Here is a 16,050-nt window from a genome sequence, read left to right on the forward strand (position 1 = left end):
AAGAGAGAGCAGAGAGAGAGACAGGGAGTGAGGGCGGGTGGGTGGGGGAGGAGAGAGACAGATATGGTGGAGAGGGAGAAGAGAGAGCAGAGAGAGAGAGAGAGAGAGAGAGAGAGAGAGAGAGAGAGAGAGAGAGAGAGAGAGAGAGAGAGAGAGGGCGGGTGGGTGGGGGAGGAGAGAGACAGACATGGTGGAGAGGGAGAAGAGAGAGCAGAGAGAGAGAGAGAGAGAGAGGGGGAGGGCAGGTGGGGGAGGAGAGAGACAGACATGGTGGAGAGAGAGCAGAGAGTTTGCCGAGGTAAGAGGCAAAGCTGTGACCTACTAATGCAGAACTGAGGAATTCTCACTGCCAACTCGAAACACATTCCTCCCGCCTGTACAGTTTAACCCCCACACCACCACCACTACCACCGCCTCAATCTACAGTACACACACGGGACAAAACTACACTATACAATCTTCACAAAAATGTACAGTACCACAAGAATGTAGCCATTCATACACCCATAACTTTACGAGGGGTTGTCCACGAAGAGAGAGACTCCGAGAGAAGGTAATATTGTGTCCGAACAATGACAATGGTGTAATTTGAAGTGATGTGTGTAATTCAAGGTGAACACATTTTTTAAAGGTATTAGATCATCAATTACTGAACATAATGGCATAAATACTTCAGAAGAGGTATGAAGAGTAGTTAAAGAGGCTTTCTAGTTCCATAAAAATGTAATACATTCTGGATACATAATACCTGACTTATCATAATACCTTTTCACCTCTCTGCTACTGTATATGCCCTGATATACGTAAAGTATTTCCCAGCCTAAGTCTAAAATACCGGTTATTAACTAACCCATTAACTAACCTAAACCAACCCAGACAAGAATGTACTGGAACCCTGGGTGTGACCCCCCCCCCCCCCCCCACACACACACACACATACACATACACCTCTCACTCTTGGGACTTTCATATGTGCTGATTTCTGTGTGAAAATTGATGTCGAAGCTCCTATACATCAATGTACTCAAATACAACTTGGACTTAAGTGTTAATACAATACACAGTATGGACACATCAAATCCAATTGAAAAAAAATGTTGATTCCATTTTATTGACGAAAACGAGGTGTGCTACCGAGTGCTCTAAAACATACGAGCTAGTAACTCAATTTACCCACGGCAACAGACACACAGAGACACTGGAGGACTGAAGCACTATATGAAAAAAAACACACAAATAATTCAGTATTTATGAAAAAGGCCCCATTAGGCAATATGAATCCAAACAGAACTCACAGCTCGTCTGGTTCTGCCTTGTTTCAGCGGTCTGTGTCCTCGTCAAGCTGAGGCAGACACATAGTGACACAACTGGAACAATGATTCCGGGGGGGGGTTCTCTCACCCAGATCCTGAGAGTGGGAATACATCCATGATGATCACATGCTGCTTTTTCTATCTATGTCCCAGTCAGTCAGTCAGTCAGTCATTCCCTCCATAGTGGACCCAGTAGCCTGTTGTGCGTTCTGTAGCAGACTAGTAGCCCACCCCCTCTCAGAGTCAGACAAGTACTAGCTGTATAATTGATAGCGCTGGCTGAGTTATGCTTCATAAAGGGAAGCACATTAGTGGCCTCATCCACTGCAGCACTGACGCTGAGACGGCTGGGAGAGCCTGAGGAACTGATGTCAAGCTAGAGCTGGTTCAAATATTTAACGGCTGGTAACTGATCTGTGGCATTCCATCATCACAGGCCATATATCTAGCAGCACTGACTGACCTCTATCATTTATTTCTATTGTCATATGAGGTGTGAGACCGTGGATCCACCATGTCGTCATAGTGCGATTTTGTGCGATTTTGGACTAGCAAACAACACATTTTCATTTCCAAAAGGTGCTCTCTACTACAGTGTACAATGCCTTTTCATCAAGGTGAAAATACAAAACGGCAAATACAGAAAACATATGATTATCCACTCTGAGATGTTTTTACACAAACCTTAAACTATAAAAAGCTTAGTTTGCTTATGTGTTGAGATGATGGTATAAACCATATAGACTATCACCTTCAGTGAGACTGGGGGAAGGACAAGAGAGCACCGTTACGCCGTGCTTTCAGCCCACCTGATAAGACAATAGAGTAGAGATCTGTCAGGCCTTTCAGAAAGCCAGTCAGCCAGGCCTTCTTTTCAGCCCTTCTACCCACTATTAACCAAGCCTGCAGGCCCGTAGTGGTGGGGTGTCTAGGCCTGAGCTCCATACTTAAGTCCCCAGCTTAACCTCCATTCAGACACAAAGCCCCTTAGCCATGGCTATCAGGACCACGTCCATCCCCGCCGTCACCCTCCGACAACTCCCAATCGGGGTACCCTCCTCTCCGTCCCTTCACCAATTTTACACCCTGGCAGGGCGACGTCCAGGGGTGTCTTTGTGCGCCCGTGCATAGGCCGAGGTACGGGGGCCGAGAGCACATAGCGGGTCTCCATGGAGATGTACAGGGCGGCTAAGAGCTGGGATGGAATGAGAATAACACACACACATCCATGTACACGCAGCACACACTCTGGCCTCTGAAATTAAGTATGAACGGAGGGACACACCGACTTGTGTAAATCAAACAATGGAAGTGAGGGTGGAAGCCAATAGCGTGGGGACGGACAGAGAAGGCCCACAGAGATTGCTGTAAGCTAGAGTGCCGTATTAGTCGATAAATAGAGAAACACATTCAGAAGAGATGTGTTTATGTACAGACTAACAGACAGATATATTGAGGACACAAACAGACAGGAAGTAGGGGAGAACGAGGAGCGAGGTAGAGAGAGAGCGGCGATGGGGATACCCCTATAATAGAACTACATTCACTTCACAATGTCGCCTTTTTACCAGTTAAATATTATGTCAAACTCATCAAAATGACTCCAAACTGTGCAGAAAATATGCATGCAATAATTGAACGAAGCTTACAACGATAAAACACATACATACCCATACACACGAAGATTTAACAAACAAAAAAACGGAGGAACATTAGGCCCCCCCTCCCCCTTCTTCCCTCCCTTTCGGCCTCACTACTGGGCCCCAATTTCAGGTTTCACCTTTTCCAACATAGTTTTTGTTCGAACTATGTAAACTTTCAATGGGAAAATCCAAGCGAAAGTATCAAAACAAAATAAAACAAAAGCAATCATTGCGTTTCATTTGGGCGAGAGAGAAACGTGGAAGGACGGAGGAAAACCTTCCGAGGGGAGCGGGAGGAAGGAAAGAGGGAGGAAGGAAAGGGTTCTAAAGTACACACATGGACAGAGACACTTTTTAAAAACAAGAGGAAAGACAAGCAACGCTGAAAACCCTAGAAGACATGGAAAGAGAAACCCATGAGAGATAGATAGAGAAACATAAAGGAAGCAAATAATTTCAGAAACACTTAAAAAGAAAGTATGTGAATAACAAAAGGATGAGAAAAATACCAGCAGAGGTCGGATGAGTCTAGCAATTTTTCCCTCCATTTCCTGCGTTTTCGGCCCGATTCCACCTCGATCATCCCTCGATCCTCGTTGCTCTCTTCTTTCTCCCTCTCCTCGTTGCTTTGCCTCTCGTGTTGCAGCCTAACCCCAGTCTTCTCTCTAGTCCTCTCCCCTCTCTCTCTCCTTTTCTGCCTCCTCATCTCCCCTTCACACAGACACCTTTCTCTTATTTCTTTCCCCTCTTCCTAGATCATTCTTGGAAGAGAGCAGAGGGTTAAAAAAATAAAAGGTCTGGTGGAAAAGCAGACAGTGGGAAATCAAAGCAGAAAAGGCAGCAGAGTGGAGGCAGGATGTTGGCAAGAGGTACGCTGCTCCTAGCTCTGTGCATGGGATAGCTCACGCTGGATCAGCACAGAACCGGTTTCGCCATACACTCGCTAAAGCACAAACACACCGCAGCCAGGGAAAAACGTATTGGTGATGTAGCGGAAAGAGCTTGGAGAGAGAGAGAAAACGAGGGTGAGAGAGAGAGGGAGGGTAAGAGGGCGTCAGTCATCTAGTGTGTGTGTGCAAGTGGGGTAGGAATGGAGGAGAGAGCGAGAGAGGGAGGGACAGAGCGAGAGAAATAGAGAAAAGGGGTGGTTCTGAAAGGAATATCTTAGGGGGAGGGTAAGAGGAGTGTATAAGTGGAGAGAGGGAAGGGGAGGGGATGGACATTTTTTTTTCTTCTGTTCACATATTTTTTCTCAAATTTCACCCATTTTTTAAAATGAGCCTTATGCTCTCTCCCCCGTCCTTAGCTGCTTTGTCAGTAGTTCAGCCTCTCGCCTTCCCATTGCTCCTTCCCTTCCTCTCTCCCTTTGTCCAACTCAGAAACGTTTCTCTGGCCGTGCACTTGAACTCTGAAAGCTTTCCTCAGTTTATTTCCCCTTTGCTGGCCCCCCAGCACACTCTAAGAAACAGCCAGCAGACACAGTCAGCAGACACAGTCAGCAACACAGTCAGCAGACACAGTCAGCAACACAGTCAGCAGACACAGTCAGCAACACAGTCAGCAACACAGTCAGCAGACATAGTCAGTAGACACAGTCAGCAACACAGTCAGCAGAAACAGTCAGCAACACAGTCAGCAGACACAGTCAGCAGACACAGTCAGCAGACACAGTCAGCAGACACAGTCAGCAGACACAGTCAGCATACACAGTCAGCAGACACAGTCAGCAGACACAATCAGCAGACACAGTCAGCAGACACAGTCAGCAGACACAGTCAGCATACACAGTCAGCAGACACAATCAGCAGACACAGTCAGCAGACACAGTCAGCAACACGGTCAGCAGACACAGTCAACATACACAGTCAACATACACAGTCAGCATACACAGTCAGCATACACAATCAGCAGACACAGTCAGCAGACACAGTCAGCATACACAGTCAGCATACACAGTCAGCAGACACAGTCAGCAGACACAGTAAGCAACACAGTCAGCAGACACAGTAAGCAACACAGTCAGCAGACACAGCCAGCATACACAATCAGCAGACACAGTAAGCAGACACAGTCAGCAGATACAGTCAGCATTACAGTAAGCAACACAGTCAGCAGACACAGTCAGCAGACACAATCAGCATACACAGTAAGCAACACAGTCAGCAGACACAGTCAGCAGACACAGTCAGCAGACACAGTCAGCATACACAATCAGCAGACACAGTCAGCATACACAGTCAGCAACACAGTCAGGGGACACAGTCAGCAACACAGTCAGCAACACAGTCAGGGGACACAGTCAGCAACACAGTCAGCATTCACAATCAGCAGACACAGTCAGCAACACAGTCAGCAGACACAGTCAGCAACACAGTCAGGGGACACAGTCAGCATACACAGTCAGCAACACAGTCAGGGGACACAGTCAGCAACACAGTCAGCATACACAATCAGCAGACACAGTCAGCAGACACAGTCAGCAGACACAGTCAGCATACACAGTAAGCAACACAGTCAGCAGACAAAGTCAGCATACACAGTCAGCATACACAGTCAGCAGACACAGTCAGCAGACACAGTCAGCAACACAGTCAGCAGTCACAGTCAGCAGACACAGTCAGCAACACAGTCAGCAGACACAGCCAGCATACACAGTCAGCAGACACAGTCAGTATACACAGTCAGCAGACACAGTCAGCATACAGAATCAGCAGACATAGTCAGCAGGCACAGTCAGCAGACACAGTCAGCATACACAGTCAGCATACACAGTCAGCATACACAGTCAGCAGACACAATCAGCAACACAGTCAGCATACACAATCAGCATACACAATCAGCAGATACAGTCAGCAGATACAGTCAGCATACACAGTCAACATACACGGTCAGCAGACACAGTCAGCATACACAGTCAACATACACAGTCAGCAGACACAATCAGCATACACAGTCAGCAGACACAGTCAGCATACACAGTCAGCATACACAATCAGCAGACACAGTCAGCAGACACAGTCAGCAGACACAGTCAGCATACACAATCAGCATACACAAGCAGCAGACACAGTCAGCATACACGGTCAGCAGACACGGTCAGCATACACAGTCAGCAGACACAGTCAGCAGACACAGTCAGCATACACAGTCAGCATACACAGTCAGCATACACAGTCAGCAGACACAATCAGCATACACAGTCAGCAGACACAGTCAGCATACACAGTCAGCAGACACGGTCAGCAGACACAGTCAGCATACACAGTCAGCAGACACAGTCAGCAGACACAGTCAGCAGGCTGGGGTGAGCTAGTGAGAGGCACAGGCAGAGGGGAGAGCAAGAGCGAGAGAGAAGGAGAAAAATAGAGAGAATGAGAGAGAGAGAAACAGAGAGAGAGAGAAACAGAGATAGAGAAAGAGAGAGAGGGACTGAGGGGTAAAAATGGACTGAGAGAACCACAGATAGGGGGAGGGGAAAGGTTTGTCAACATGAATTCAAGGTTATGGCTGAGACCAGGTCAACTACTCAGGAAATGTCACTATCTTGGATCATCACGTTGTTAGGATGTCCCTCTACAACATTGAAGTATCGCTTATTTATTTTAATAAAAACTTGGACTTCAAAAACAAAGTGCAATTTAGGAAAAAAATACAACTCAAGACCCAAGGTTCACAAGTAGTACATTTTCTTATTCATATCCATTTTTCTGTATTTAATTTAGTGATTTTGCTCAGAAGGCCGAACTGAAAAAAACTCTGGTCTATGACTATGTGTGTGTGTGTGTGTGTGTGTGTGTGTGTGTGTGGTGTGTGTGTACATGTGCGTGCGTGCGTGCACAGGTGTGTGTGAGGGTACATGAGTTTAGTGTTGACATAATAATCTTTTTGGTGGGAAAAAAGACAATATGCTATGTCTACTTGTGGGTTTAAAACTACTAAATGGAATCATACATTGTACAGAAAAGCTATCCGTAACTTGTGAAACAGCACTAGATCACCATGGTAACAACTGCTTTTTATGTAACGGGTTCATCTCAGGGGCACTAGGTATGTACTTTTACATTCATGTGTTTTGATAAACATGCATATAAAATCAGCCTGTAAAATCAGCCAATGATGATAGGCTCTAACTACGGCTTTGTTGCATACTTCATTCTGATTGGTTGAAGGGTGTTCTACACAGGTACATTATAGAGTGTGTGGATTGGTGCTAAAAAATAGTTGTTGAGGAAAAGCACAGAACACTGCCTGTTCATGGCCAACTACATTCTAATAAAAACAGCAATAGAAAAGACCAGCATATATCTCTTAGTAGTTCCAATGTTCATTCATACATGTTGCCCTTTACCACCTTTCCTTCCCATACTGACCATTGAGGGATAAGACTAGGTCAGAGGAACAAGGAACAAGGTTGGAGGATGAAATAGGATAACAACAAGATGGATAAAAACAGTGGAGGAGCTATAATATAAACTAGGTGTGAACATAATGAAACATAATACAGAGTCCGATCATTGAGAACAACGTCTGGAACACACGAGTGCCACCTTAATATCACCTATTCAATCTGGGTGGTGTGATTTGACCACACAGCACCAAAATGAGCAGGCAGCCTCCTTTTTCAATATAGCACGGAGCTAGGCAGACCTCTAATGCGTTGCAAATACAAACTGTTATCGATCCATACTGACGGAGAGTCGTAACGAGGCTGGGGGAGAGAGGGAGGGAGGGCGGGGGAGGAGGGAAGGAAGGAGCGAGGGATGGATGGATGGATGGAAAACCAAGTGGATGTTAAAGGTCAAAGGAGAGGTGTGCCGCAATCTCTCTCACCTTTGTTAAAGCACCGATATATATTCACTGAACATAACCACATTACTACAGACCCAGAAGAGGGGTGAGGTGGGGGAGGGTGGGGGAGGAGAGAGACCCAATTCCATTAGAAACACTTCACTCCTAATGCAGACAAACTATTCTCCTGCCCAAGGACAATCATTACCTGAGGGGAAGAGAGACGGGCGTGTGTGTTAGGGGAAGGGATGCTTATACTGCCGCTGATCTTGGAAGGCCAGGGCTATCGATCGCGTTAAAGCTCTCTGCGAATTGGAGAAATCAATATGTTTTTAAAGGCGAAGCAGGTTGCATGTGGCGTGTGCGCGTGGGCTTCATTGATACCAGGCGGATTCATAGAGTGGCTGATGCCCAAACTATGGCAGATAAACGATCTGAATTTGAGGTCAGGTCTCCAAATTCCCAGCAGTTGTTTAGAAGTACCAGATCAAGGATCTGTGATCCGGCGAGAAATGCACAGGGAGATGCTATACATGTTTTGCATTCCTTCATTGTAATGAAACAAAGACAGGGGTGCTCGCCAGAGAAATACCAAATACAGAAGAGAACTACAAGTAATTGATATGATAACCCAAAGAGTCCTACAGTATGACATGGCAATCCAAACCATGCCTGAGGAAGACCTTGTCTGGTAAAATGATATTGTACCATGCAGTGGCGTAGGCAGAACTACGTTGATGGCAGGGCCAGCAAGAATTTAGGTGGGCCAAAATTTGGACACTCAAATCATCATTAAATTATCATAAAAGCCTGCCCTATACACTACTGTAATCGATCGCACACAACAAACCATCTAACATGTGATTTTGCGTTACAGACCAAATAGTCTTGTAGGCCTACGTAAATCCATGACTCTTGCATTTAACATTCGACTCACGTAGAACTACACATAATAAACCATAGGCCTATAATTAATAGACTATGAGACTAAATAAGTCGAACACTGTTGTTGTTAGAATCTTAATATCACAAACAGAATGTGTCATTTTTTCCCTCTACCCGTCAGGCATGTGCAGCTGATAGCCCATCTAAACTACACCTAAAACTATATCGAAACTAATTTCACACATATGATAATATAGTTAGTTTAAAGACAAGATTAAATGACAATAGTCTGATTGGTGAGAATATTATCAATTGTTAAATTGTATATGAAGAATCTGATGAACAGCTCAGCTTGGAATTGACACAGAGGTGAAACGGAATTCCAAAAAAGGAGTGCCAGAAAGTGACTTTGACTAATTCTCCTACAGTCACAAGCAGGTAAGACATTCTGATGTCTATATAGTACTGTATCAAAAAGAGCAGATTCAACTATTCTATTTTTTGTGAATTACTGCTATTACATGCATGCACTAGCAACACTCAAAGCACAGTAATATATGGTACCAGTCAAAAGTTTCTTTATTTTCTACATTATGGAATTATATTAAAGACATGAAAACTATGAAATAACACATATGGAATCATGTAGTAACCAAAAAAGTGTTAAACAAATCTAAATATATTTTATATTCTTTTAAGTAGCCACCCTTTGCTTTGCACACCCTTGGCATTCTCTCAACCAGCTTCATGAGGTAGTCACCTGGAATGCTTTTCCAACAGGTTGCCTCCAGGTGGTGAAGGTAGGCAACAACACTTCAACTACGCTGATCCTCAACACAGGGACCCAACAAGGGTGCATACTCAGCACCCTCCTGTACTCCCTGTTCACCCATGACCGCGTGGCCACGCACGCCTCCAACTCAATCATCAAGTTTGCAGATGACACAACACTGGTAGGCCTGATTGCCAACAATGACGAGACAGCCTACAGGGAGAAGGTGAGGGACCTGGCAGAGTCTTGCAAGGAAACTAACGTCTCCTTCAACGTCAACAAAAGCTGATCGTGGACTTCAGAAAACAGCAGAGGGAGCACGTACCATCCTGGTACGGCAACTGCACCGTCCGCAACCGCAAGGCTCTCCAGAGGGTGGTGTGGTCTGCCCAACACATCACCGGGGGCACACTGCCTGCCCTCCAGGACACCTACAGCACCCGGTGTCACAGGAAGGCCAAGAAGATCATCAAGGACCTCAGCCACCCAAGCTACGGCCTGTTCCCCCCGGTACCATCCAGAAGGCGAGGTCGGTACAAGTGAATCAAAGCTGGGACCGGGAGCCTGAAAAACAGCTTATATCAAGGCCATCAGACTGTTAAATAGTCACCACTAGTCGGCCCCCGCACGGTTACTTTACCATGCATCCTAGAGACTGCTGCCCTATGTACATAACCATGGAACACTGGTCACTTTAAGAATGTTTACATACTGTTTTACTCATTTCATATGCATTTACTGCATTCTAGTCAAGGCCTATCCTATTTAACTATTGCTGTACATATACTATTCTTCAGATGTACTGTACTACATATTCTATCCATATTGTCTATACATTCCATTACAAACACATACATACATATATATTTATACTGTCACGGCTGTCAAAAGAAGTGGACCAAAGTGCAGCGTTGTGAGCGTACATTTTCCTTTTTATTTAAAATGACGCTAACAAAACAACAAACGAAGGAAAGAAGGAAGGAAGGAAGGAAACGTGAAGCTTACATAGTATAGTTGTATAGTGCCACAAACAAAGTTAACTACCCACACTGAAAGGAGGGAAAAAGGGCTACCTAAGTATGATTCCCAATCAGAGACAACGATAGACAGCTGTCCCTGATTGAGAACCATACCCGGCCAAATCATAGAAATAAAGAAGCATAGAAAACAAAACATAGAATGCCCACCCCAAATCACACCCTGACCAAACCAACTAGAGACATAAAAAGGCTCTCTAAGGTCAGGGCGTGACATATACTCCGGACTACGACATTGTCCGTCCTAATATTTCTATATTTCTTAATTCCATTCTTTTACTTTTTAGATTTCAGTGTATTGTTGTGTATTGTTAGACATTACAGCACTGTTGGAGCTAGGAGCAAAAGCATTTTGCTACACCCGCAATAACATCTGCTAGATATGTGTATGAGACCAAAAATACAAGTTTTTTTTTATGGTGTATGCATGTTTAGCTTGACTTGGACTGAAATAGGTGCCGGTACCGTTTATAATTAGGTGCAGGAACTCCTCAATACTTTTGAGCAAATATTCTATAGGAGGTGCAGGAACTCAAGCAGAAGAAAAGGTGTCGGTACCCAGTTCTGGTAAGCTCCTGCCCAACTCAAGTACAGTGCTTGGGTAAAAAGAAAAAACTGACAAGTAGAGCATTAAATATATATATATATATATATGTGTGTGTGTGTGACTACCCAGGCCCACCCATTCCTACACCCCTGGTACCATGTGTCAACTGTATAACAATGTATGAGATGCCTAAACTTAGTTGAGTGAACTTCACCTTACTTTGTCTCTCTTGAATCCCCACCTCTCCTTCTAGGTATGTGGAGGGCCTTACTCTAAGAGCTCTAAGGAGCCAGACCAGTCTTGGCTTTCAACACTCTCTGTCAGTCCTGATTGGAGCAGGAAGCCAAACGACCTGTGGCTCTTTGGTCAAATGAATTGCTTGTTTAAAAGCATTGAGAAAAAAATGCAACCAGTCTTGCCGTCAATGACCGGAATGGCCCACTGAGACATAGGCTAAGAAAATGTATGGGGAGAAAGAGAAACAGAGATGCAAAGAGCAGAGGGAAGATAGCAGAGGGGAAAAGGAGAGAGAGTGAGAGACTTTGATAAATATTCCTTTTGTCGTAAATTACAATCTCTTTATCCTCTCTCTTTCTCATTCTCCCATCCCACCTTCCCTCTCTCTCTCCATCTCTCTGCGATCATTTCCTCTTGACTTGGCATCTGGGACAGGGACTATGATCCAACGGAGGGAGGGAAGCAGGGGGGTGGGAGAGTGAAGGAGAGACCAGACAGCAATCTAACACACTGTTCTCTGGCCAGCTCCTGCTAAGGTGACGTCACCTTCTTAGCCGCTGAGCCACCCTAGAATTTGAATGTGAAGAGATTAAGTGTGTGTGTGTGTGTGTGTGTGTGTGTGTGTGTGTGGTGGGGGGTAGCAAAATACAAGGTCTGGGTGATAGGAATTAGATACAAGAGAGAGAGAGAGATGAAGAGAGAGAGAGAGAGAGAGAGAGAGAGAGAATGGAACATGAGAAACAGACCAGCCTGCCCTCTGCTGGTCAAAGAGAAAGTTAGAGAGTGTAGCCTGTATTTCTTCAATCAGAAATCAGACCCAAAGCTTCAGCAGTTAGGACCAATAGGTCGCAGCAGCTCATTAGTTGCCATGGCGCCCTAGCAGCAGCCTAAGCACAGAGTTCCTGTACATTTGTACATACAGTACCAGTCAAAAGTTTGGACGCACCTACTCATTCAAGGGTTTTTCTTTATTTTTACTATTTTCTACATTGCAGAATAATAGTGAAGACATCAAAACTATTAAAAGTGACCAAAACCAAAAAAGTGTTAAACAAATCAAAACATATTATATTATTCAAAGTAGCCAGCCTTTGCCTTGATGACAGCTTTGCACACTCTTGGCATTCTCTCAACCAGCACATGGAATGCATTTCAATTAACAGGTGTGCCTTGTTAAAAGTTAATTTGTGGAATTTATTTCCTTCTTCATGCGTTTGAGACAATCAGTTTTGTTGTGACAAGGTAGCGGTGGTATACAGAAGATAGTCATATTTGGTAAAATACCAAGTCCATATTATGGCAATAAAAGCTCAAAAAAGCAAAGAGAAACGACAGTCCATCATTACTTTAAGACATGAAGGTAAGTCCATAAGAAACATTTCAAAAACGTTGAAAGTTTCTTCAAGTGCAGTCGCAAAAAACATTAAGCGCTATGATGAAACTGGCTCTTATGAGCACAGGAAAGGAATACCCAGAGTTACCACTGCTGCAGAGGATAAGTTCATTAGAGTTACCAGCCTCAGAAATTGCAGCCCAAATAAATGCTTCACAGACACATCTCAACATCAAGTTTTCAGAGGAGACTGCGTGAATCAGGCCTTCAAGGTCGAATAGCTGCAAAGAAACCACTATTAAAGGACACCAATAAGAAGAAGAGACTTGCTTGGGCCAAGAAACACGAACAATGGACAACAGACCGTTGGAAATCTGTCCTTTGGTCTGATGAGTCCAAATTTGAGATTTTTGGTTCCAACCGGTGTGTCTTTGTGAGACGCAGAGTAGGTGAACAGATGATCTCCGCATGTGTGGTTCCCACCGGGAAGCATGGAGGAAGAGGTGTGATGGTGTGGGGGTGCTTTTCTGATGACACTGTCAGTGATTTATTTAGAATTCAAGGCACACTTAACCAGCATGGCTACCACAGCATTCTGCAGCGATAGGCAATCCCATCTGGTTTGGGCTTAGTGGGACTATCATTTGTTTTTCAACAGGACAATGACCCAACTCACCTCCAGGCTGTGTAAGGACTATTTGACCAAGAAGGAGAGTGATGGAGTGTTGCATCATATGACCTGGCCTCCACAATCACCCGACCTCAACCCGATTGAGATGGTTTGGGATGAGTTGGACTGCAGATTGAAGGAAAAGCAGCCAACAAGTGCTCAGCATATGTGGGAACTCCTTCATGACTGTTAGAAAAGCATTCCAGGTGAAGCTGGTTGAGAGAATGCCAAGCGTGTGCAAAGCTGTCATCAAGGCAAAGGGTGGCTACATTGAAGAATCTAAAATCAAAAATATAATTAGATTTGTTTAACACTTTTTTGGTTACTACATGATTCCATATGTGTTATTTCATAGTTTTAATGTCTTCACTATTATTATACATTGTAGAAAATAGTAAAGATAAATAAAAAACCCTTGAATGTGTAGTTGTGTCCAAACTTTTGACTGGTACAGTATATTTTGTTTTATGTTGTTTTTTAATCAGCTGTTACATTTTTTTATAACATCAACATATTTTGCATATATCTGGTGGTTTTTACCAACAGACTTACAGATTTGCAGAGAGACTGGCAAGTCAATGTTTTTTGTCTTGGCTAGCTAGCTAGTTGACTAATAATGCTTTTCTTTGAATAATGCATCTGGACATTGTACCAGGTTCTTTTGTTTCACCTGGCTGCTGGCGCCTGATCTTTTGAAAACATAAATTGAGGAGTCAATAATGCTTGAGGTATATGAGAAAGTCAGCACCAAAACGCAGAAAATGACAACATCATGAACTGAAAGGAAAACTCAATCTGAAATCTGTTTGACGTGTAGACTTCAGGATGTGTGATCTCTAAATGATAACCATTTCATTGAATACCTCAATGTTCTTCACAAGTTACATTATAGCAATGACTTGAGTTCCAGTGTTGAAAGGCAAAACATCAATTGAGGAGTCACATGAAGCTTGAGAGGAAAAGGAAATGCAGTGGAGGAAAGCAGTGCTGAGGCAGAGGGCTCGTTGTGAGGACGACTGGCTACCACTCTGAACTGTGTGGTAAACTTTCTGGCGCCTAGAGCTGCTAAGGCATCACCCAAGTGGGTGCCAGTGGGTGCCACACATTGTGAAGGAGGAGAAGTCCAGTGGCTGGTATCCAGAGTAGCCCTCTACAAGATCATCATAGACTCCATCTCCAACAACCATCTCCCTAACCACCTTAATCTGATTAAGCCATGAACTGACCCTCTACATTTTTGGAGGATGCATGCGCTCAAAGACTTGACCTCTATTGGTTGACCTAGCTAGCTAGCTATAGCTAGGTTACTCATGATGATGTATTGCTTGACCTAGATAGCTATAGCTAGGTTACTCATGATGATGTATTGCTTGACCTAGCTAGATATAGCTAGGTTACTCATGATCATGTATTGCTTGACTTAGCTAGCTATAGCTAGGTTACTCATGATGATGTATTGCTTGACCTAGCTAGCTATAGCTAGCTATAGCTAGGAAACTTAGCAAAGACAAAAAACATTGATAGGTTAGATTACTCGTTGCATTGTCAGAACTAGAAGCACAAGCATTTCGCTACACTTGCATTAACATCTGCTAACCATGTGTATGTGACAAATAACATGTGATTGATTTGATTTAGCTAGGTTACTCATGATGATGTATTGATTGTTTGTTTTTTTGCTTTCGAAGCACATGAGTAGCCTAGCTATAGCTAGCTTTGTCAAGCTATACATCATCATGAGTAACCTAGCTATAGCTAGCTAGATCAAGCAATACATCATCATGAGTAGCCTAGCTATATCTAGCTTTTTTATTTTTTTATTTCACCTTTATTAAACCAGGTAGGCCAGTTGAGAACAAGTTCTCATTTACAACTGCAACCTGGCCAAGGTAAAGCAAAGCAGTGCGACAAAAAACAACACAGAGTTACATAGGATAAACAAAAGTACAGTCAATAACACAATAGAAAAATCTACATACAGTGTGTGCAAATGGAGTAAGGAGGTAAGGCAATAAATAGGCCATAGTAGCGAAGTAATTACAAGTTAGCAAATGAACACTGAAGTGATAGATGTGCAGATGATGATGTGCAAGTAGAAATACTGGTGTGCAAAAGAGCAGAAAAGTAAATAAAAACAATATGGGGATGAGGTAGGTAGTTGGGTGGGCTATTTACAGATGGGCTATGTACAGCTGCAGCGATCGGTAACCTGCTCAGATAGCTGATGCTTAAAGTTAGTGAGGGAGATACAGGTCTCCAACTTCAGCGATTTTTGCAATTCGTTCCAGTCATTGGCAGCAGAGAACTGGAAGGAAAGGTGGCCAAAGGGGGTGTTGGTATTGGGGATGACCAGTGAGATATACCTGCTGGAGCACGTGCTAGGGGTGGGTGTTGTTATGGTGACCAGTGAGCTGAGATAAGGCAGAGCTTTATCTAGCAAAGACTTATAGATGACCTGGAGTCAGTGGGTCTGGCGACGAATATGAAAAGAGGGCCAGCCGACGAGAGCATACAGGTCGCAGTGGTGGGTGGTATATGGGGCTTTGGTGACAAAACGGATGGCACTGTGATAGACTGCATCCAGTTTGCTGAGTAGACTGTTGGAGGCTATTTTGTAAATGACATCGCCGAAGTCGAGGATCGGTAGGATAGTCAGTTTTACGAGGGTATGCTTGGCAGCGTGAGTGAAGGACGCTTTGTTGCGAAATAGGAAGCCGATTCTAGATTTAATTTTGGATTGGACATGCTTAATATGAGTCTGGAAGGAGAGTTTACAGCCTAGGTATTTGTAGTTGTCCACATATTCTAAGTCAGAACCGTCCAAA

The 16,050-nt window shown here is 44.0% G+C and overlaps 1 protein-coding gene across 4 annotated transcripts in view; it reads right to left on the reverse strand.

Annotated features, from left to right (window-relative positions):
- LOC139572409 (uncharacterized) overlaps nt 1–4,032 on the reverse strand; it is a 38,519-nt gene extending 34,487 nt beyond the window's left edge. For all 4 annotated transcript variants that reach the window (XR_011674400.1, XR_011674401.1, XM_071395167.1 and 1 more), the window contains exon 1: nt 3,466–4,032. Coding sequence is in view for 1 of the 4 variants with exons in the window: in XM_071395168.1 (XP_071251269.1) it covers nt 3,466–3,662 (197 nt within the window). In the remaining 3 variants the exon portion in view is untranslated. The remainder of the gene's footprint in view (nt 1–3,465) is intronic.
- Nucleotides 4,033–16,050: the final 12,018 nt, after the last annotated feature.

Source organism: Salvelinus alpinus, chromosome 4 (assembly GCF_045679555.1).
Source record: "Salvelinus alpinus chromosome 4, SLU_Salpinus.1, whole genome shotgun sequence".
In the NCBI taxonomy this organism is placed as follows: domain Eukaryota; kingdom Metazoa; phylum Chordata; class Actinopteri; order Salmoniformes; family Salmonidae; genus Salvelinus; species Salvelinus alpinus.